This window comes from Saccostrea cucullata, unplaced genomic scaffold (assembly GCF_032062105.1).
Source record: "Saccostrea cucullata isolate Sc308-1 unplaced genomic scaffold, CSIRO_AGI_Scuc_v1 ctg115, whole genome shotgun sequence".
Lineage (NCBI taxonomy): Eukaryota > Metazoa > Mollusca > Bivalvia > Ostreida > Ostreidae > Saccostrea > Saccostrea cuccullata.
In genome coordinates this window covers 405,281-428,966 of record NW_026932690.1, presented here as the reverse complement: position 1 = coordinate 428,966, position 23,686 = coordinate 405,281, and the positions used below count along the sequence as shown (strand labels likewise).

Genomic DNA, 23,686 nt, shown 5'->3' with positions numbered 1-23,686 from the left:
TACAGTTTGCACATTAATCTAAAACACTCTGTGAAACGCTTACACCCCCGTATGTGAGCTATGGCGAAGACCAAACTTTCTAAAATGCAAATCAATCTCGAAGGTCAAGATTAAAATTGTTGGTATCCAAAGGAAGGCCATGCCACAAGGAATACTCAGTACACCTATGAAATATGAAAGCCTTAGTGCTAACCGTTCAAATGTTATGGCCAAGGCTTTTTCAACACCAACTCAAAAGTCACGGTAAAAGTTAAAGTTTTTGCGAACAAACGGACAGACAGACTTTCTTCTCAAAAATTATTTGAATAGTTATACTAAATATAATATATATATAAATCAATTAATAGACAGTTCATTGCATAATTATGTTGAGCATTTGATGATTTATTTCCATTAAAAAAAACCCTATTTCCTGCGTCTTCCAGAACTGTTAGCATAACGAATATTACTCCTTTGTCCAGAAGTTGAGTACATTAAATAAAAATCTGGTTTAAATAAATTGTCACTTTTAATATTACAAGAAATGCAATATGTGTTTATATGATATATATTGTGAAAAAAAAATGGTGGCGTTGCAATAACAGTGCATTCATACCTAATGAAACTTACGAACATAGAAAACTATATGAAGATATTGTTTAAAAAAATAATAAATAAAAAATAACTACTAGTGAATTAAAATTACTTTTGAGAAGCTCAAATCAGAATTAAAGACCATTTAAATTACTGAATTCTGTAGAACAGAGTAAACTTCCCTGCACTTCGTCCATCAGACTTTGATTTTTATGTCCCCAGATCAAAAAATCCCGGGGGTATATTACTAGTATTTTTGACCTGTCTGTCTGTCTGCCGGTCTGTTGTCATAACCATTGCGCTGTCAAGGTTAAGTGTATACCATTTCAGTTTACATCCCACTTCAGAACTGTGTCACCATCAGGTGTTATTTCACAAACACATCTTGTTTGGATATTATATCCTTTATTTAGTACAATTTGGAAATTAAATTACTGTGTACCTTGAATGTTGTGCAGCAGTGAGGGGGATACTTGTTAGAAACTGAGACCCTAATGTAATGTAGGTAAAATCCTACTGCCATCTTCAAGTGGATAAGAATAGGCCTATAGATGAACAGCCATGATGTCAACATGAAGCAGGTGCCTGTGGCATGTACAGGGGTTTGACCTGACCATGCAACTTGATACCACTTGTCACTTAGTATAATCTGATGTCTAATTATTAAAAATGTACTGTACTTACAGTCTGTGTTAAGTCTGCAATCTTCAATATAAAACAGACATGTATTTCTGTAGCTCATCTGCGCTATAAGCCTGACCAGAAGTCTCTGATGAGATTGTAGCACTACTGGTCTGTACGTATAACAAAAGAAAAGTAACAGTTGGATTTGAAACTTTGCAATAGGCACCAATAAATAGAATTATGTACCTTTGTGTAGTCTACTCCTATGTAAATTTATATTGAAATCAAACCAAAACTGTAGAAGAAGTAGTGTTTTAAAAGTATCTCTAAGAAAAACCTATTTTTTGTAACCATAATTACACGGTTCATCAAAAACTTATGCGCTAAATTATGCATCTTAGTGTTGTCTACTTGTATAATTAAGTTATACTGAAATCAGACCCTGTAGGAGGAGTGAAAAATTGTTTACAGACTGACGGACGACGGACACCTTACTATCGCATAAGATCTTTTGGTCGACCAGTAGAGCTAAAAATCAGCATGTAAATTCCGTCCACACGTTGTCCATGGTCCCGGTGTGGACACCTTAAGCCAGTTACAATATGACAAACAGATAAACAATAAAGGGCCAAAATAGAATGGATCATTCAAAAGTTTTCTTCTCTAGAACCACAGGGCCGAACAGAAAGATGGAACATTTGAGGGTTTCCAAATAAGTGCAAATTCTCATTTTTTCCAAGTCATGGCCCCCCAGGGATACTAGTAGATGAATCAAGGAAGTTATTTGGGAAAAATCATTGAAAATAAATCACTGGGTAAGTAAAAATTTAAGTGTACATGTATGTATCAGGAAGTACCTAACTAGACTCTCTAATGAAATTACCGGTATAAATATTCACCCTGCAGCTGAAATGACAATACACAATATATTATAGTCGTATATGTATATTTTAGTGAATTTACGGAATCAAAAGTCCGTAAATATGAGGAATAACTGTCATATTGTGTGTGTGTGTGTATGAGAGAGGGTGTGTGTCGTGATGTAGCTTGCATGATAATTTTATGCATAAACGCCGTATGTAAGGTGTCTGTTTGTCTTTTCACTTATGCCTGAGAAGGATTTTATCGAAATGCGTTTACATTGCGCATGGGTGGAAGATCTGAGGAGAATATTGTTACATGTAATTATGTTTTCACTTCCTTTTCCTTCCATAAGAAAACTCCAACTGCTTGGATCCAAAAATAAAATTAACCGTTTGATGATGAAAAAAAGTGATTTTTTGCAAAATTGACACACAGAGCCGCTTCAAGTTCTAAAGTAACACAAATGTCTAGTCACTTAATATTACGACGTAGAGAGAACATCACTCGTAAGTTTTAAAAAATAGCAACAATAACGCTGGATTATCTATTGTAATTTAAAAAATAACAATAAAACTTGCAGTAGCATTATGTACATGTGTATGTACAAATTAAGGTTTTTCCTTCACATGGATATTTATAATTATCCATGAATATTCCTAAGTGCATCCAGGAGAAAGGAGATGCGGAAACGTTGTATAAACCCATAAAAATATGTATAAAGACAAGGGAAATGATTAAGTTAAAAACCTCTATCCGGTGTTGACTATATAGGAACAGGTGCTTTCCTTCTCCGGAAGATATTCAGTATTGTCTCCCGCGCCCTAACAACATGACAGAGTTGTACGTCCACAACCTAATGAACGGGCTTTACGATGATACTGAAGTTTCAGGTGAGCTTCATACACTTTTTATAGGAGTGATTGTAGATTTGTTAGTTTGTAATGTTGTTTAACGTCCCTCCCGAGAATTTTTCACTCATACGGAGAAGCCACCACTTGCCGGTGGAGAGGTGCAAATTTTGTCCTATACTCGGCACTTAGGGCCATTGAGCAGAGAGGGATCTTTTTCGTGTCAGTACCTTCCGCGACACGGGGCCTCGGTTTATACGGTCTCATCCAAAGGACCGGTCCCACGCAGTGGGATTCGAACCTGGGAAGTAAGGATCAACTCCTTACTTCGCGACTGTGGAGCACACGCTCTAACCACTGCGCCACGTCTGCGACGTGTGATTATAGATAGGCCTAGTTATAGCATTTAACATCATCTGTAAATTCATACAAAGACGTATTTAAGGTTCCTGTTATATCTCTAATTTGTGTCTGAATGAAAAAAACAAGAGAAGATCACAATTTTTAAGATTTATTAAAGAGTATCACATTCATATTTTAATCATATGCTGATGAATTTTCTTTCAGATTTTAATTTGAGATCTTATATTGAAAATGTAGGCCTTTACTAATAAAACTGAACCAAGAAAAGTAGTAGAATTAAACTGGAATTTTTCTGGCTAGGAAAGAAATTCTATTAATCAACGTTACTTCCAAATATTTTGTAATAAAACATGTTTCCAATGTGAAGATTGTTATATGCGTCAATCACATCTTTACTAAATTTGCAGCCAGTTTTGAAAATAAAAGATTTTTTTTTTTGAGTTTTGAAGATTATACGTCATCAATGTTATCTACACCTATGAAGTAAATACAGTATCTTTGTAATGTTTCCCACACTTGATGCCAAAAAAGAAAAAAATAAAGATACAAGTATGCATAAAAACGAAACGAATTAATAATTATAAAAATAAACAATTTCATAAATTATAGTCATTGGAAGCATTTTATTTGTTTATATAACCATACCACACATTTACACATTAAAATGTATACAGTAATACTCGACTGAAGTTTTTTCCTTTATTAAAGAGGCTATTAAGATATGCATATAGATAGTCCGTAAATTTTATCATTTATTAATTTTATTGTAGAGGTAAAGACTTCAGACGAGAAGAAGCTGCCAATTCAGGATTATTTCCTTACATCTGTTTTGGTAGCATGTCTGTGTTTCTACATGCCGACGGGGCTGTTAGCGGTCAAATACGCTACAAAGGTAACTCACGTCTGCGGTCTTATATGCCGACAGGTTTGTTAGCGGTCAGGTACGCTACAAATCATCAAATTTGACCTCTTGACCTTGAAGTTAAACCCAAATTACGAAAGAATTCCACGCTTTAACCTTTGCCATAACTTTTGAACAGTTGGATCTAGGACTTTCATGTTTCACATGTGTATTCCTTGTGACATGTCCTTTCAACGGGTACAACATTTTTGACCTTTTGACCTTGACATTAGAGCTTGAACCACTTTTTAAAAAACTTAAAACTTGGCCATAACTCTTGGACAGTTAGAAATAAGGCTTTTATATTTCACAGGTATATTCCTTGTGACAAGACCTTCCTTTGGGTACCAAAAATTGTAACCCCTTGACCTTGACCTTTTGAGTTTGACATGTATTTGAAAAACTTCAACCCTCGTCATAAGCTACTGAGATGAAAAGCAACAAGAAAGCCTAAACATCGCAAAAATTACATTTACATGTACACACCAAAACAGAAGCACTAAACGTTAAACCTTTCTCTTCGTTGATGAAAATATCCCCATATTATTAGAGAAAGGTTTAAAAGGTCAAGTGCCTGTGCACAAAGAGTTTGCACCTGTATCTAAAAAAGCGCATGTGAACGGGCTTTTAAAACAAACGTACGCGTAAAACTATGCAGTTTCTATCATTTTGCCTAGCCCAGTACTAACCGCTAGCTTTTCTAATTTATCCTTTTTATCAAAATGATCTAACTGAGTAATCTAACTGATTTTTTTCAAACATTGATCGAGAAAAGCACAGGAACATTTACATAATAATTTTATTTTTAAAAATGTAATTACTCATATGACAGAAAATACGTTTCTGCCTTCGTTGTTTAAAAGTGTAGTGTGTTCGTATAGAACCGTTAAGGAGCGCATTTTGTCGACTTCCCGATATAGTTAATATCACTTAAAGCTAGGGGAATTTAGATGACGGAAATGATAAAGAGATCAGTCAAAGTACACTTAAAGGGATTTGTGTAGAACTAAAAGGGTGTATACTTAAATACTTCTGTACAATGAATACGGAAAAGGTTTTGTTTATTTGTTTTTATAGTTTGTTTTGGTTTGATATGTTTTTTTCCCTCAAAATGATGAATATTTTAAGAGTAACAACTTTTACATACATAAAGAGTTTGACTATACTGTCAGACACTGAAAAGAATATTAATATAGCTTTGCTAAGTAGAAAAAGATATGGAGATAACGAACAGTATTCAATCTCAAAGTCCATAAAACATACAAAATAGAGTAGAGCAAACATGGACCTCCGAAACATCAGAGGTGGGATCAGGTGCCATGGAGGTGTGAGCATTTACTTTGCTAAGTAACATTTTCCTGTTACAATCAATTACCTCTTTCGAAATACGTAGAAATAAAACTCTTAAAGCTTCTCAACGATTGACAGTTCAAATTTATATGGCGCAAAGGAAATGACATCATCTGATCTATTGTATTACAGGCCAGGAGTTCTTTACGTGAGGGACTGGAAGAAGAGGCTGAGAGGTACTCTCGGAAGTCCTTAGTGCTGATCCTTACCACACTTCTTACCTTACCAGTCTTACTTATTACGGCGAAGGTCACGTAAAATTAGGATCCGCTCCTTTGTTTGACAGTTTAATTTATGGACAATTAAATCACTTTTGATTGCCATTAAACATATTCTCGGAAACTCATGGTAACAGAGACAGGTACAGTCTTTAAGGTTGAAGTTCCGGACGATGAAGTGACGAATACTGATCTACAATCAGAACTGAATGAAGAGTCGGTCTTTAGTGTCAAAAACGTTATTTTTTTTCAATTTTTATGTGTTTTGTAGCTTTTTATTGCTTTGAACATATTTAATTGAATAAATTATAGTATTCGAAACACGTTCTAAAGACTACCAGGTTCTTTTCTTTTATATTTATTCAATTTGTCATGCAGAATAAATTTATTAAAGAATTCTGAATTTTATAAGTTATACATTGTCAAATGGAATCTATCGTCGCAAACCACGGCCAAAATGTACGATCCTTTCCCATTCTGGCCGTGGTTGAATGAGAGGAGAATATTTCGTACTTCATTAAAATTTTGACCAATGCAAGTAAAACATAGTCGGAAAATGAACTTTCTTGTGACCTTTCAATAGCCAATCACACTTTCTTGTTTACTGATGATGTCAATGTTGATTGAATTAAGAAATAAATAACATTCCCATTGAAGTTTATAAACTTGTTATTTATTACTTATATATACATTTGAGACAGACTATTGAATATTTTCGAAGATTAATTATTGCACTAACCGTCCGTCGTACAGTGGCATGCAAAAGTGAAGATAATTTTATTTTTTCTCTATATATTTTATTGAAAACAACATTTTTTAAAATCATAGGTTAAAGGTCAATTTTTGTCCCATTTAATTATTTATTTCATTACTTAAACCAGAAAATGTGTAGTTATCTTTCTTTAAAAGATCATTACACGTTTAATATGTAGTAAAATATAGTTCATCACTAAACATCAGTTCTAAAATTCAAGATCAATGTTGACTATATAATTCATTGTGAGTATATGACTTAAAAATTCATGTCACACTAAAGTTAAAATAATTTTAAATTATCAATGCTTATCAGATAAAAACTATTGTTTTTTTTAACTACAACAATTTCTTGGATTATCAAGAAATTTTTGATAAAATCTGTCAAGAAATGTTGTCATACCAGCGATTTTACAAAATATTGTTTTCAATGAAATATATAAAGAAAAAATAAAATTATCTTCACTTTTGGCACACAACTGTAGATTTTGAAAAATGACGCAAGGTGTAAATCGGCTTGAATGGCGGTTACGCTTCGAATTCATTAGGCTAAGGATTTTATTTCTAAGGGACTATTTTTGTGAAATGCTACTTGTGATCAGTATGATAGTGAACAGATTGTTGTCTGGGAATATTTCTATTCGTGAAAATTGATAATCAATGCTGAAAAGACACAAGAAACACGTCCGAAGATCGATGATAAAAAGTTGGAGGAATTTCGGTCGCTAGAAAGGGATGGATGATCCGATGGATGGAAACACTTGACCGTGCCAGTTAATTTGCAATCAAGTATTTAAGATAAAAAACTTCTACGATTTCAATAACTAAAGGCATATTTATGATGTAAACAAATCACGAGGACACTAGCGAAAGCTTACATTGAACTACGACAGCGCCGAGGTGTTTGTCAGCTGTTCGTGGCGTGATTGCAATGCTTTGATTGCTTTGATATTTTCCAACAGAATTACACATTTATCGTGAGTAGAATTTGATGAAAAAATTAAAGTTTATCATGAAGATTTAACTAAAAGTCTACCCCCAAAATAAGGATAAACGTTAGAGACTGTACAGCTGAAAAAAAGTGACATAAAACTTGTAAACAAAAGCTAGTTTCTATCGGTAGATTCTCCATGTACACAGGTTAAATCGATAGCCAAAAAAAAAAAAACTGTACGAAATACTTGTTAAGGTTGTAAATAAAATAATTATTATTCTGCTTGCATATTTTGTTCATTTTTATACATGAAAAGCAAGTAGAGCAAGTCATTTTATATTTATGCACCGGTAGATATTATTGCGCCGTGTGATTAGGTCACGTATTGACCTCTGACCTCAGACAAATTTAAGATATTTGTTCTCCGTATGTTTATATAATAGAGAGATACCACAAATGTATAATATTTATATTTAGTTTTACAAATACATGTATATGACGTCACAATAACGTTACGTCATAATACTCCTTAAACGTAGGGGAAAACCTACACTGTGTACAAAAGGTTGTTTACTCGTTGCTATGCTTGCTAGTTCACGTTCATCACAAACAAAGTTTCATCTGAAAGGCTTTGATTGCTCCGACAGAGTCATGGCTTACGGATTCCATATAGACGGAATAAGTCCTTATATGGGCAGCGATTTTGAAGTGAATCCAAACTTGTATGAACCTTGGGCAGATAGCGAGGAAGCAGAGGACACATTGATAGAGAAGTTGGTAGGCCGAGTGATATTAGCCAGCATTCACGGAGAAGGATACGGAATCAGTATGTATCAATATAAAATTTATTCATTTCTTAATTAATCATTTCTCTGTGTAGTTCTGTTGCAAATTGAAAGATCTGTAATCAAATATTTGAATTTTTTAATTTCGCTATTTTTTTTAAATGATTAGATTATAATATTTTTTTTTACAAATGTAAGTTTAAAAAATAAGTTTTAATTTTAATATTACATGTCAACGCCTCAAACGCACCCCAGTAGTGCTGGTACTTTTTATTTTGAAAAAGCTCTGAACTAAGTTAGGATCTTTTCATTAAAGTTTCTATGTTTAAGATGAGTTATTTTTTTGTTGATATGTACCTCAAAAAAGATGACAGACTTTATTATACCCCCCGCTTGAAAAGTGGGAGGGTATATAGTAATCGGTATTTCCGTCCGTCCGTCTGTTACGCTTTGGCGTACCCATCTCTTATCCACAACTCCTCTCAAACCACAGAAGGAAATTTGATGAAACTTTCACAGAATCTTTATTACATATTGCCATTGTGCACCTCCTATTATACTTTTTGATTCGACATATATTTTGGATTTTCCAGAGGAAAACATGGATACTGCCATTATATTCATATGGGAGGCGGGGGGTATTATTTAGTGAGCTGATTGCTCACAGTACCTCTAGTTTAATTGTGTGTTTTTAAATGGTTAAAAGAGTAAGTGAAATCTGACAGCTAAGTTGATTTTGAAAATCAAGGATTATATAGTTCATCGATTAAAAATTTTCTCTCCTAGTAAAAAAACGGTTACTTTTGGAATTTACTGTCCAAAAACGACTTAACGATTTTGTCCAAATGTGCATACATATAGTAGATACAGTGTGCATATGTATCAAGTATACAAAAAAGCGAAAATTAAATGACTGGAAAAAATTTGGGGGTGGGTGTGTTGTACATTCTTAATAGAATTAAGAAATAAGGTATCTTTTTTTTTTTAGTTTTATTGGGATGTAAAACGGATTTTACATCCCAATAAAACTAAAAAAATGATACCTTATTTACTTATATTTACATTTGTGACTGATTTATTCAAAGGGTAGACTTTACTTTACCGGTCCCCAGATCCGCAAGATCCTCGCGCTCATTGGACTATGACGTAACAACTACGTCACTCAACTGAAATGGGTTAAATCTGCACACTATTCGACTGATTAGGGTTAGTCTTGCACCCACCTGAGAGATTAGGGTTAGTCCTTGCACTAGTATTTGACTGATTAGGGTTAGTCTCGCGTCCATCCGAGAAATTAGGGTTAGTTCTCGCACATTATTCGACTGATTAGGGTTAGTTTAGCATCTGCCCGGGAGATTTCGTCTGAACGTCTTAGTCCTTGCATACCATCCGATGGATTAGGGTTAGTGAATCGTTCTTTTAGTTAAGTTAAGAAATTCAGTTGTTTCTGTAATTTTTCCAAGATCATAATTCAGATTCATAGGCATTTCCTTCGTTTGTTTACATGGAAGATTAGCTAAGTCCGAAAGAAATGATTAAGCATGCGCTGCACGCGCTTCGTTCAGAATTATTCTTTGTCGATTTTTTCCATGAACAAACAACTATTAATTAATTTTTTTCAGAGAACGAGGTTAAAACTTTGTTTAAAAACAAAGTTTTAAACTAAACTTTTAACCGTAGAATTCAATTTTGGGGTCAAAAGGCCAAAAAACCTCGTATTTAAAATTTTTTTCGATCGCTCACGCGATCTCATATATACTGAAGTCGTCTTCGGCGACACTACATTTTAGCGCGTTTTTCTGGGGACCGGTAAAGTAAAGTCGTTCCTATTCAAATATTAAAGTACAAAAGTTTTAAACCCGTAAACGATTTTTTTTTCAAAACTCAACGGTATAATTTGAATAAGTTGAACACGTCGATCGCTTATGACTGAGGTCAATATGAAATTACGTAGACCGTTCATGACTACAAAATCCGCCTTAAGCTTTTTCAAGGAGTGTTATATAAGGGCAAACATTTGCAAATGTAAATATTAGACTTTAAAAAAGAAAAAAAAACAGGAAGGGATGACTTCGTGGTCGGGAGGTATACTTGTTCGAATCTCGCGTTTTCGGCATCTCGTCAAACCTAAGACCCGTTATAAACATGTAGGTATAATGACAGTTCCTTCGCTTAAGAGAGTACATGAGACCTTTAAAGGACCTATGCAACGTACCTTACCTACTGATAATTTTCATGATACCGGTATTCTAAATTTACAATATAGTACCATTACATGTTCTTAGACAAAAAATTAGCATGCCTTACCTGGTTTACCAGAGGTTTTAAACAAATATCAAAGGATAAAAATTCATGTATTATTCAAAAAAAAAAAATAATAAAAAATTACTACACGTAAATTTCAGATTTTCTTCATCAAATATTGTTTTAGAAGAGGTGTACAACAACAAATATATATATACATTAAAAGTATTGCACACAGGTGAAGTGGACCTCTTCAACTCCAGGGAAAAAGCCAATAATGTTAAAACTATGTTGTGTATGTCCTTATAACTGAGGTCTCGTGTCACGATAAGATGTGTCATGAAAAAGTAAGTTCTTTATTTGAAAACCTTCACAGGTAGTATAGATTTTAGTTAATTACCTCTTTTTGTCCCCCGCTTTCGCGAAAGCGAGGGGACATTAAATCTCATTCGTCTGTCCGTCAGTCTGTCCGTCCGTCACAAAAACTTTAACCTTGAACATAATGTTTGATTTAGTGGAGCTATGACTGTCATGTTTCACATGTGTATTCCTTGTTACAAGACCGTTCTTTGGGTACCACCAAATTTAACCTTTTGACCTTGGAGTTTGACCCACTTTTACACAAAAATTCCAAACTTTTACTTTGGCCATAACTTTTGAATGGTAGGTTCTAGGACTTTCATATTTCACATATATATGTATTTTTTGTGGCAAGACCTTTCATTGGATACCAACAACTTTGACCTTTTGACCTTGACCATGGAGATTTACATACTTATGAAAAAACGTTGATCTTGACCATAACTTTTGAACGGTAAGGGCTAGGGCTTTTATACTTCACATATGTAATTCATGCGAAAAGACTTTTATTGGATACCAAGACCTTTGACCCTTTGACCTTGACCTTTGAGTTTTAACTCCTTTTTAAAAACTTTAACCTTGGTCACAACTTTTGAACGGTACATACCAGGACTTTCATATTTAACATTTGTATTCTTTGTGGCAAGACTTTCATTGGATACCAACAACTTTGACCTTTTGACCTTGACCTTGGAGATTTACGTACTTATGGAAAAACTTTAACCTTGACCATAACTTTTGAACGGTAAGGGCTAGGGCTCTCGTACTTCACAGATATAATCCTTGTAAGAAGACCTTTCATTGGATACCAAGAATTAAAACCCTTTGACCTTGACTTTGGAGTTTTAACTACTTTTTAAAAACTTATATTGAGAAGACATAGGGCTTTCATATATGACAGGTACATTACATGTGACAAGATAATTCCGAGCAAGCTATGATTTCTTACCCCTTGACATTGACCTTCAAGATTGACCTTATTTTTAAAAAAAATCAACTTGAGTGATAAATTCTAAAAAATTGATATATGATAGGGTGTTCATATTAGACACAATATGTCATAAAAAATAACATCTCACCCAAAAAGACACCGAAAGCGGGGGACCACAATTCTTTGAATTTGCTTGTCGCTCTTCATTTCGATCGGCGTTAAGCAATTTCTTCGCTTATTGGCCAGCCTTTTCAAAGCCGGTGGGTTGATGGGCGGAGTTAATTTAAATCCAAATGAATTAAAGAAAAAACAAAACATTTTCTAATTTCCCACTAGACAAAAGAAATACCCAAGACAGATACATATAAAATACATGGTTACTATCTTGAAATTTAAGCGATATTTGGGCGAGGGTAAGAAAACGTGATAGAGGGCGAGGCTTGCCGAGCCCTCTCACGTTTTCTACCCGAGCCCAAATATAGCTTATATTTCAAGACATTTATCATGTATTTTGTTTATCCTGCAACAAAATTTTACATTTAAATCCAAAACAAGCTATTTCCGACAGATTTAGGCTCATCTCTGGCGTAAACATCGCCATGGCGTAAACATTGCAGTATACGTGACGTCACAATGCTTTTAGAACGTCGGAATACATGCACGAGGCTTTATTAGGGCAGTGACCGGATAAAGCTTTGGTTTTTTAGGTTACCTTTATTAAGTCAATGCAAGGGGTAGTTGCAGGATAAATACTAAATGGTAGGCATCATATGAGCGACAAATTCTTGCAAAGGGCATAAAACAAGAGACAGCAACAACAGAAACTTGTTTAGGAAGGTCATCTGGTTTTAACAGAAGGCGAGCTATTAGGAAGGTCACCTGCTTTTTCCCATGAGAGCTATAATGCGCCGTTTGCTGATATATGTAACGATGTTGCACAGTCGTTTTGCATATATTTTAAGCCAAGGGTATGCTCAGAGAAAAAGTCTAGTGGGAAGCGGTTTATAAAGATGCGTAAACTGCCCCAAGTTATGTTATATCGTATAATATAAGTTGAAATAAGCTTCATTCCTTATAATTTAATTTCAGTACATACAATGATACAATTTTTCCTCTGGAAAAAGCTTCAAATATAGCATATTTTAAAAGTAACGTCAAGCGGAGTAATACGTTTTTGACGTAAGTCATTGTAACGTAGGCAAGTTATGTTATACAAAATACTATATGTTCCTCTGAATGCTTCAGCCAATGAAGTTGCTTGATACAAGTTAAATTAAATTATATAAAATTAACGCAGTTCATCTCTTTAACAGCTAGTGAAGAAGACGGCCGGCTGATGACACACGAAGAGGCCTCAAACGATCTGAAAAGAATTCAGACTTCTAGCCATAGTAAAAAACGGCACCATCAAAAACAGAGGAAAAGACAAAAGAAAGGAAGAAAAGAAGACAAGGAATGTGGAGTCACCGTGAAAAATGCCCACCCCATGTACCCCTGGGTTAATGTAAAACTACCAAATTTCAGGTACATGAATGTATTTTGAAAACCAATTTACAGTGAAACCATAAATAATTCCTCGTCTTTGCGAGGGATTACTGTATTTCTCATTGATGAGTGTCAAACTACCGCTGTATTTTTTAATGAGACATAAAATATATTTTCTCCCCAAATCTCTTCACCTGAAATAATTTTTACATAGAAAAAAAAATGGCGGCATAAGGTGTAAAAAAAAGTTACATATTTTTGAGTTTTTCCTCTCTGAAATTCTTACATTAAAAAAAGAGATGAGGAGTAAATCAACCTCCAAAGTTTAAATCCTTTGAAAGAAATACTTTTTCACTGTTTTATCTGCAACAAGAATATGCAGTTTGCATGCTTATTTGCCCATGTTCTTTGTCATAATCTTTAATTGTGTGTATATCGGATTGTCCTCTGATTCGGAACCTCAATATTCAACCTTTTATTCCTTAAGGTCAAGATCTAGTAAATGAAAGATGCCTATAGATTTATCAAATTTGAGAAGTAAATTCTTTAATGATGCTTTACAGCTTTAGCTTGGTCAAATAAGGTGTTGCGGGACATAATTTGTAGGTAAACAAGATGAAAAACTATATTTTAAACTGTCATCTTCGATGAAAAATTAAGAAAACCAGCCATGAATATGGGAGTTTTTTTCATATTCGACAAAGAAAATACATTCAGATTGCCTACAGTATCTCAGAAAACGGTAATTTGTATATATGTTCATGGCCTCTTCTTTAAAATAATATCAAATTTAATATAGGTATCCAGAAATACTCTTTATATGATTTCAAATTGAATGCCATAAAAATACCCTATTTCTACTTAATTCTGCTAAAACCGTAAAGTACCGGAAGAAGAAAGTCGAAATTGATTATGACGTCATTAGCACCAAAAAATTAGTCTAAGTCATTTACTTGATCTTGACCTTAATTTATACGAGACCAACAAAGTTATTACACGATACATTTAGAGTCTCTTATGCATGTCAGTGCCTGCATTTACAATTTTGTATTGACTTGATATGCAATAGTCCTTGGAATAGTCCTGCATTCCTAATACAATCTGAGTTGATTTAAACATATTTTATTGAAACGTAATCAATGGGATCAGACACAAGTTATTCCAACTTAGAATGTCCTCTCCAACACAAACAAAGAAAAAACAAATTTATATGCACGTGATGAACAACAAACAAATCTACAATGCAAAAAAGAAGAAAAGGGTGCAGAGAGATAAAAACGGAAGGGAATAGGAGTGCAAGGAAAGATGAAAGAGGGAAGGGGATGTAAAGGATACAGAATGGTTACGCTTGCTGTTCAAAAAATCTTTTCGAATTTTCAATATACTTGTGTACGGCTTTACCAATATTGATATCACATGTATTTTGTTGACCCAAGTTTGGGTCCCCAAAAAGAATTTTGTCATGGTCTATTTCTCCTTTGTTATTATTTGAGTTTTCGATGTGCGGACATCAAAGTTAAATACATGTTTAATGTGTGTTTTGCATCAGAGCAAGATTGTATATATTTAAAGATAAAAATTTTTTCTTAAGACTTTTTAAAGGATTTCTTTTTCCATTTTGCAATAGGTATATGGTTTTATCTGAAGTGGAATCTCGTGCGCGAGCAGTTCACGATTACTACGCCAAGCAGTGGTGTGGGGTATTGGACGATAGGTTCCGTAGCTACGTAGACCTACATAGAAGTCTGGGTAAAACCTTTTTAGTTAAACTTTTCATTTCAAATTTTCTTGACAATGAAAGCTGTAATTTTCACCTGAACCTTACACTCCTGAGAAGACGAACATTTAAAGGAGGGGAGCAAATTTTGTCGTAATAGAATACCGGTATTTAACTCTATGCCCTCAACAAAATGCATGTATTTATTGCAAAGAGGAATAGGATTAGATTAGTGCCCGATTCTGAAAATGACAAATCGCATCATTTTGAGCTGTTCAAGTATGCCCTTTCGAACTTCTTGGAACGGCACTAGAACCATTATGATGTGAATAAAAAAAGCCTATAATTGATTCAAATTTACATGTTTATTACATTTTTACCCGTGAAATACTGTAATTTATTCATTGAATAAAAATGATATCCTGTCACAGTGTGAAAGGATATCAAAATGATATCCTGTCACAGTGTGACAAATATCAGAAGTGCGGGAAAACTCTCGATTTCCCTTCCCATAACGAAGATTGTTGTAACAAAATCTTCTTTGACCTAATATAAGATAGATGGAAATAAATAAACCATTCTGACAGCGAGTAAAACTGTAAAAATTACCAAAAATATGTTGCTAAATCCATGTTTACAGTGTTTTACCTCACTTAGCTATGACGTCTCAACCGCTCAACTATGACGTCACGAGCCTATGACTGTATTACAAAAAGACAGAGGCAAAGGAAAAATCAAAGATTTTTTTTTAAAAATGTAATAAACAGAAAATTCAATGTTTTGTAGTTGAATATGGAATTTATTTCACTCGTGAGACAGGATATTCAACTACAAAACATTGAATATCCTCTATATATTCTTTATTTAAGGAATATTTTAAAGTTTTATGTGAGTTATTTAAGAAATAAAATATCATTTTTAGAGTTTCATTGGGGTATGACATGAAGTTGGTACGTGATCAAATGTACAATATAACGCCGTAAGACATGAAGTCGGTCACGTGATCAAATTCTATAACGCCCGAAGGTCGTTATAGTAAATTTGATCACGTACCAACTTCATGTCATACCCCAATGAAACTCTAAAAATGATATTTTATTTCTTATATTTATAATTTACGTATTTATTCATGTTACATAGAGAATAATACATACCCTTTTCCACATCACATCCTGTATCAGCCCTCGACCAATATAAGCCCTCGGGCTGATATTGGTGTCTCGGGCTGATACAGGATGTGATGTGGAAAAGGGTATGTTTTATTATATTTATTACATACTTAGTAATAAAATACAGAACATTAATGATAACTTGAGAAGAAAATAAGTAAATAATCATGCACAGACTTCTTAAAATGTACATAGTCTATTGTCTCATACAGTTTCGGCTTGTTTCTGCATGTACTTCTATTTCAAATGTCCCCAATCCGTAATTTTAAAATAATCTATTATTTAATATCAGTTAGATTATCATGGAATTAAAAAAGTTAAAACTAAGAGAATTATGTAAACCCCAAAATATGTGTATGATCACAAGTACTGTTTTTAGCTCTACTGGTCAGAGACCAGAAGAGCTTATGCGATAGTAAGGTGTCCGTCGTCCGTCCGTCTAGCTGTCTGTCTGTCCGTCTGTCTATAAACAATTTTTCAAAACGCTACTCCTCCTACAGTTTTGGTCTGATTTTAATATAACTTGGCACACAAGTAGACTACACTAAGATACATAAAATAGTGCATCGGTTTTTGATTTCGATGAACGGTGTTGCCATGGTTACTAAAAATAGAATTTTCTGTGAAATTCCTTTAAAATGCTACTCTTCCTACAGTTTTGATCTGATTTTAGTATTACTTGGCACACAAGTAGACTGCACTAAGATACATAAAATAGTGCATCGGTTTTTGATTTTGATGAACGGTGTTGCCATGGTTACTAAAAATAGAATTTTCTGTGAAATTCTTTTAAAATGCTACTCCTTCTACAGTTTTGGTATGATTTCAATTAAGAAATAAATAACAAGTTTATAAACTTCAATGGGAATTGAAGTGGGTCGGTCACTTGATCAAATCCTGTGAAGGCCGAAGGCCTTCTCAGAAGATTTGATCACGTACCGACACACTTCAATTCCCATTGAAGTTTATAAACTTGTTATTTATTACTTATATATACATTTGAGACAGACAATTGAATATTTTCGAATTTAAATTATTGCACTAACCGTCCGTCGTAGATTTTGAAAAATGACGCAAGGTGTAAATCGGCTTGAATGGCGGTTACGCTTCGAATTCATTAGGCTAAGGAATCTATTTCGAAGGGAATATTTTGTGAAAGGCTGCTTGTGATCAGTAATAGTGAACAGATTGTTGTCTGGGAATATTTTATTCGTGAAAAATGATAGTCGATGCTGAAAAGACACAAGAAACACGTCCGAAGTTTGATGATAAAAAGTTGGAGGAATTTCGGTCGCTGGAAAGGGATGGATGGATCATGGACTGAGACACTTGTTCGAGCCAGTTAATTTGCAATTTGATCAAAAACATTCCACGGTTTCAGCAACTAAAGGCATACTTATCGTAAAACACTGATAAACACGGAGACACTGGCGACAGCTTTACATTGAACTACGAAAACGCCGAGGTGTTTGGCAGCTGTTCATGGCATGATTGCAAAGATATTTTCCAACAGATTTACACATTTATCGTGAGTAAAATTTAAAGATAAAATAAAAGTTTATCATGAAAATTTAACCAAAGGTCTTTTAAAAAATAAGGATGAACGTTAGAGACAGTGCAGCTGACAAAAGTGAAGAAAAATGTAAACAAACGCTAGGCTCCTAGTTTTCTCTATGTACACAGGTTAAATCGATAGCCCAAAAACTGTATGAAATACTTGTTTACATTTAAAATAAAATAATATTATCATTTTACTTGCTTATTTTATTCATTTTTAGCTCTACTGGTCAGAGACCAGAAGAGCTTATGCGATAGTAATGCGTCCGGCGTCCGTCCGTCTGTCTGTCTGTCTGTCTGTCCGTCTGTCTGTAAACAATATTTCAAAACGCTACTCCTCCTACAATTTTAGTCTGATTTCAATATTACTTGGCACACAAGTAGACTACACTAAGATACATAGAATAGTGCATCGATTTTTGATTTCGATGAACGGTGTTGCCATGGTTACTAAAAATAGAATTTTCTGTGAAATTCCTTTAAAACACTACTCCTTCTACAGTTTTGGTCTGATTTCAATTTAACTTGGCACACAAGTAGACTACAGTAAGATACATAGAATAGTGCATTGGTTTTTGATTTCAATGAACGGTGTTGCCATGGTTACTAAAAATAGAATTTTCTGTGAAATTCCTTTGAAACGCTACTCCTTCTACAGCTTTGGTCTGATTTCAATATAACTTGGCACACAAGTAGACTACACTAAGATACAAAGAATAGTGCATCTGTTTTTGATTTCGATGAACGATGTTGCCATGGTTACTAAAAATAGAATTTTCTGTGAAATTCCCTTGAAATGCTACTCCTTCTACAGTTTTGGTCTGATTTCAATTTAACTTGGCACACAAGTAGACTACAGTAAGATACATAGAATAGTGCATTGGTTTTTGATTTCAATGAACGGTGTTGCCATGGTTACTAAAAATAGAATTTTCTGTGAAATTCCTTTGAAATGCTACTCCTTCTACAGTTTTGGTCTGATTTCAATATAACTTGGCACACAAGTAGACTACACTAAGATACATAGAATAGTTCATCTGTTTTTGATTTCGATGAACGATGTTGCCATGGTTACTAAAAATAGAATTTTCTGTGAAATTCCTTTGAAATGCTACTCCTTCTACAGTTTTGGTCTGATTTCAGTATAACTTGGCACACAAGTAGACTACACTTAGATACAAAGCATAGTGCATAAGTTTTTGATTTCAATGAATGGTGTTGCCATGGTTACTAGAAATAGAATTTTCCGTGAAATTCCTTTAAAACGCTACTCCTTCTACAGTTTTAGTTTGATTTCAAAATAAGTTGGCACACAAGTAGACTACACAAAGAAACTTAAAATAGTGCAATGGTTTTTGATAAGTACAAACCAGTAGAGCTACAGTCTCGACAGAGACTTCTGGTTATACATGAAAAGCAAGCAGAGCAGGTCATTTTATAATTCATGTACCGGTAGATATTATTGCGCCGTGTGATTAGGTCACGTATTGCCTTCTGACAAACTTCATACAGAATTGAAGATATTTTCTCTCTGTATGTTTATATAATGGAGGGATACCACAAATGTATATATTATTACTTGGCACACAAGTAGACTACACTAATATACAGGAAAAGTGCATCCGTTTTTGATTTCAATGAAGGGTATTTCCATGGTTACTAAAAATAGAATTTTCTGTGAAATTCCTTTAAAATGCTACTCTTCCTACAGTTTTGATCTGATTTTAGTATTACTTGGCACACAAGTAGACTACACTAAGATACATAAAATAGTGCATCGGTTTTTGATTTCGATGCTCTGATTTAATATTACTTGGCACACAAGTAGACTACACTACGATGCATAAAATAGTGCATCGGTTTTTGATTTCGATGAACGGTGTTGCCATGGTTACTAAAAATAGAATTTTCTGTGAAATTCCTTTAAAATGCTACTCTTCCTACAGTTTTGATCTGATTTTAGTATTACTTGGCACACAAGTAGACTACACTAAGATACATGAAATAGTGCATCGGTTTTTGATTTTGATGAAAGGTGTTGCCATGGTTACTAAAAATAGAATTTTCTGTGAAATTCCTTTAAAATGCTACTCCTCCTACAGTTTTGATCTGATTTTAGTATTACTTGGCACACAAGTAGACTACACTAAGATACAGGAAATAGTGCATACGTTTTTGATTTCAATGAAGGGTATTTCCATGGTTACTAAAAATAGAAATTTTCTGTGAAATTCCTTTTAAAGCTACTCCTCCTAACAGTTTTGGTCTGATGGCAATGGCTTCTTTTCTCATCCTTTGTTATAAGTTCAAACCAGTAGAGCTACAGTCTCGACAGAGACTTCTAGTTTTAAGGTTAATTTACTAGGGATGTGATATTGATCCGTATCAGCCCTGTAGGGCTGATAACCAATATCAGCCCCGCAGGGCTGATATGGCTATTGTGACGTCAGCCATTTTGCATATGCAAAAATCCTGTATTTATTACTAAGTATGTAATATATAAAATACATTGTTACTGTCTTGAAATATAAGCGATAATTGGGCGAGGGTAAGAAAACGTGATAGAGGGCGAGGCTTGCCGAGCCCTCTTACGTTTTCGACCCGAGCCCAAATATCGCTTATATTTCAAGACAGTTATGGTGTATTTTGTATATCCTGCAACAAAATTTTTAACATTTGAATGTCCAAAACAAGCTATTTCCGACAGATTTAGGCACATCTCTGCAGTTGAAACTATGGCGTAAACATTGCAATAATATACATGACGTCACAATGCTTTTAGAACGTCGGAATAAATGCACGAGGCTTTATTATGGCAGTGACCGGATAAAGCTTTGGTTTATTAGGTTACCTTTATTAGGTCAATGCAAGGGGTAGTTGCAGGATAAAAAAAAATATATAGGCATTTTTTATGTAGACTTTAATTTTGAAATGCAACAACGTATCTATGACGTTATGTGACGTCACAGTCGGAACTTTCCTAAATTGCTCGTGCAATTTGCTTTCCATACGCAAGAAAGTCTGATCACGTGACCAAATGCATGTCATTGAAAATTGAATTTCAATTTTATTATCATTGTTATACATGTATAAGGAAAGACATCAGCAAATGTAAATATTGGTGTGTAAATCACACAGACTTGTCACGGAGGTCTATTTCGATTAAGCGCGCTATCATGCAGTAAATGTATATTTCAATAAAAATTCAGACAGACCCTCATTGATACTACGTGCCTGTATGTACATTTGGAATTTGTCGTTAAAATACTAGTAAGTACACGTTGTATAAAAAAATATTTCAGAGAGAGAAAAAAGACTGGGTGAAAAATTACAGCAAGCATTAGAAGAAATTCACCACCAACGAAAGGAAAACGAGAATCTCAAGACTGAGGTTTGAAACTCCCTCTCTCTCTTTCTTTTTTTTTTTACAAACACACACACACACACAAACATAAACATTAGACATTGGAGAAGTCTCTAGTTTATAACTTGTAACAAAAATTTTCCAGATTGAAAATATAAAGAAATCGAGAAAACAGAGGAGGAAGGACGCCAAATTGCAACGAATGCAAGATTTACAGGTAAAAGATGAACAGACCGAACTCGATCTAATAAGGGAGGACCAGATACAAGAGAAACTACATGAGGGAGGAGAAGCATCCAAGGGAAGAAATAAAAACAAAGCAGACGATCATCAGAGGAAGACTGAGGATGGGAAGGGGGGAGTTGGGGAGGGTTCAAAAAAGAAGAAGAGAAATCGTAAACGAAGAAAAAACAGAGCAGAGAAAAATGGTGGCACAGAATCAGATATATTAGAACCCCATGTAGAAAAAACAGAAAAGGCCGAAATATGTCATAAGCAGCAACAAGATGATTCCGAAAAACCGGAAATCAATTCTTTTATACAGACTGCCGCCAATAATGATAATGAAGAAAACGGGGGATTAGAGAATAACAAATTACCGTCCGTAGTACTTCAGAAAATCATAGAGAATAAAAACAAAAAATCCAGTTCAGAGAAACTTCAGACGATGGAGGATGTAATTACTAAGATGATAGAAACACTCTCTAAGTCGACAGGGGGTGGGGGTGTGAAGGACGAGGAAGGAGAAGGGACATTTTACTCCGGGGAGCCCGCTCAAGCCACACTAGCGCCCGAGAACCCAGAAAAGAAACCACCAAGTTCATGTACTTCAAGGAAAATGGAAACCGGAAATGGTGATGAAAATACCAGGAAGTCCGGAAATGGTGATGAAAATTAGGCAACTGCGGTGTTGGAGTGATATGGATTTTTGTTATGTGTTGCTGCTGATTGATAGATCAAGACTTTTTTTTCAATTCAGTACTAAATTCTTTTAGTATAACATCTGTTTAGATTCCATTAATTATCCCTTTAAAATTTCCTTTTTTCTTTTCCTGCTTGATTTTAACCAAGAAAATATTGTTTTATAATCTTTAGAGGTCAATAAAAAAATTATTTCAATGATTTTATTATTTTTACAATGTATAAATATTATATGAATTTGAATACTAGTATTTTATGTATGCTAGGAATATTAGAAATAGTATTCGAATACTATTTTACTACTTTTCTTATATTTTCCAAACAAGTATGGGAAACAATCACCCAACATACTATGCAAACAAATTGAAGTATACTTACCCCACCTCTGTTTATTTTTCGATGAAATCCTGGCTTACGATTGGTTGAAGTCAGTGACGTGAAGGTAGTGTGTTTAAGGTCAAGATCTAGTAAATGAAAGGTGCCTACAGATTTATCAAATTTGAGAAATAAATTTCTTTATTGATGCTTTACAAGTTTAGCTTGGTCAAATAAGGTGTTTCGGGGCATAATTTGTAGGTAAACAAGATGAAAAACTGTATTTTAAACTGTCATTTTCAAAGAAAAATTATGAAAACCATTCATGATAATGGGTGGTTTTTTCATATTCGGCAATGGAAATGTATCCAGATTGCCTACAATCTCTCAGAAAACGGTAATTTGTATGTTCATGGCCTCTTCTTTCAATCAATATCAAATTTAATATAGGTATCCGGTTTACTTTTCATATGATTTTAAACTGAATGTCATGAAAATACTCTATTTGCTACATAATTCTGCTAAAGCAGTATAAAGTACGGGAAACAGTTGAAATTGATTATGACGACATAATGATTCTAGCACCAAAAAAATTAGTCCAAAGAAATTTAAGTTATTTACTAGATCTTGACCTTGATTATGACGTCATAATGGATCTAGCACCAAAAAAATTAGTCTAAAGTTATTTACTAGATCTTGACCTTCTAGATCTTGACCTTAAGGTCAAGATCTAGTAAATAACTTTGGACTAAATTTTTGGTCGACTGAACTGTCCACAAGTATTAGCAAAATCCATAACGCTTTCAAATAGACTTTTGCACTAAATTTAAAGCTAACACATTCTTACAAACCGTGCGCATGTCGTTTGGCCCCTATAAATTCATTAGGTAAGAATCTAAATTCTTTACAAATATACTTGCTTCATGCTACAAACACCAACTTCGGAGTTGAAACCTCATATGTTACTTAACCGAAACCCCATATGTGCCCCTTTACACGGTGAACTCGTTGTGTTTTTATCCCCTCGCCATGCAAGACTCGCCGGGGATATAAAACACACAACTCGTTAGATAAAAATCATATCCAACTACAAATCATGTGAGATCCTATATACATGTATATTTGACGTTTTCCAATGCTATATTTTACGATTTTGATATTTTACTCCCCAGGTCTTCCTGGAACGTAAAATATCAAATTCTTAAAAAAAAAGCCTAGAAAACGTCAGATATTTCGGACTACTTGTGGTTGAGAAGATGTAACCCCACGGATGTAACCAGAAGTCTCTGTCGAGACTGTAGCTCTACTGGTTTGTACTTATAATAAAGGAAGAGAATAGGAGCATTTGGGACTTAAAATTTTACAAAAGCAATAAATAGTATAATGATCCTTGATTAAGTCTCTTTTTGT

The 23,686-nt window shown here is 34.1% G+C and overlaps 2 protein-coding genes across 2 annotated transcripts; both read left to right on the top strand.

Moving 5' to 3' along the window:
- Positions 1-2,795: 2,795 nt before the first annotated feature.
- On the top strand, positions 2,796-6,067 carry LOC134235823 (uncharacterized). Its single transcript, XM_062717991.1, has 3 exons — positions 2,796-2,951; positions 4,043-4,164; positions 5,656-6,067. Exons 1-3 carry the CDS (start codon positions 2,891-2,893, stop codon positions 5,779-5,781), a joined length of 309 nt encoding a protein of 102 aa, XP_062573975.1. The 5' UTR covers positions 2,796-2,890; the 3' UTR covers positions 5,782-6,067.
- Positions 6,068-7,975: 1,908 nt separating this feature from the next.
- Positions 7,976-22,163, top strand: LOC134235801 (uncharacterized). The gene is made up of 5 exons (XM_062717969.1): positions 7,976-8,254; positions 13,062-13,272; positions 14,861-14,982; positions 20,979-21,067; positions 21,186-22,163. The coding sequence occupies exons 1-5, from the start codon at positions 8,011-8,013 to the stop codon at positions 21,936-21,938; spliced, it is 1,419 nt and encodes a 472-aa protein (XP_062573953.1). The 5' UTR covers positions 7,976-8,010; the 3' UTR covers positions 21,939-22,163.
- The last annotated feature ends 1,523 nt before the right edge of the window (positions 22,164-23,686 follow it).

Coding starts and splice junctions, on each gene's coding strand:
- LOC134235823 (XM_062717991.1), top strand. CDS start 2,891: ATGACAGAGTTGTACGTCCACAACCTAATGAACGGGCTTTACGATGAT. Junction 2,952..4,042: donor CGATGATACTGAAGTTTCAG/GTGAGCTTCATA, acceptor ATTTTATTGTAG/AGGTAAAGACTTCAGACGAG. Junction 4,165..5,655: donor CGGTCAAATACGCTACAAAG/GTAACTCACGTC, acceptor ATTGTATTACAG/GCCAGGAGTTCTTTACGTGA.
- LOC134235801 (XM_062717969.1), top strand. CDS start 8,011: ATGCTTGCTAGTTCACGTTCATCACAAACAAAGTTTCATCTGAAAGGC. Junction 8,255..13,061: donor CGGAGAAGGATACGGAATCA/GTATGTATCAAT, acceptor TCTCTTTAACAG/CTAGTGAAGAAGACGGCCGG. Junction 14,983..20,978: donor AGACCTACATAGAAGTCTGG/GTAAAACCTTTT, acceptor AAAATATTTCAG/AGAGAGAAAAAAGACTGGGT.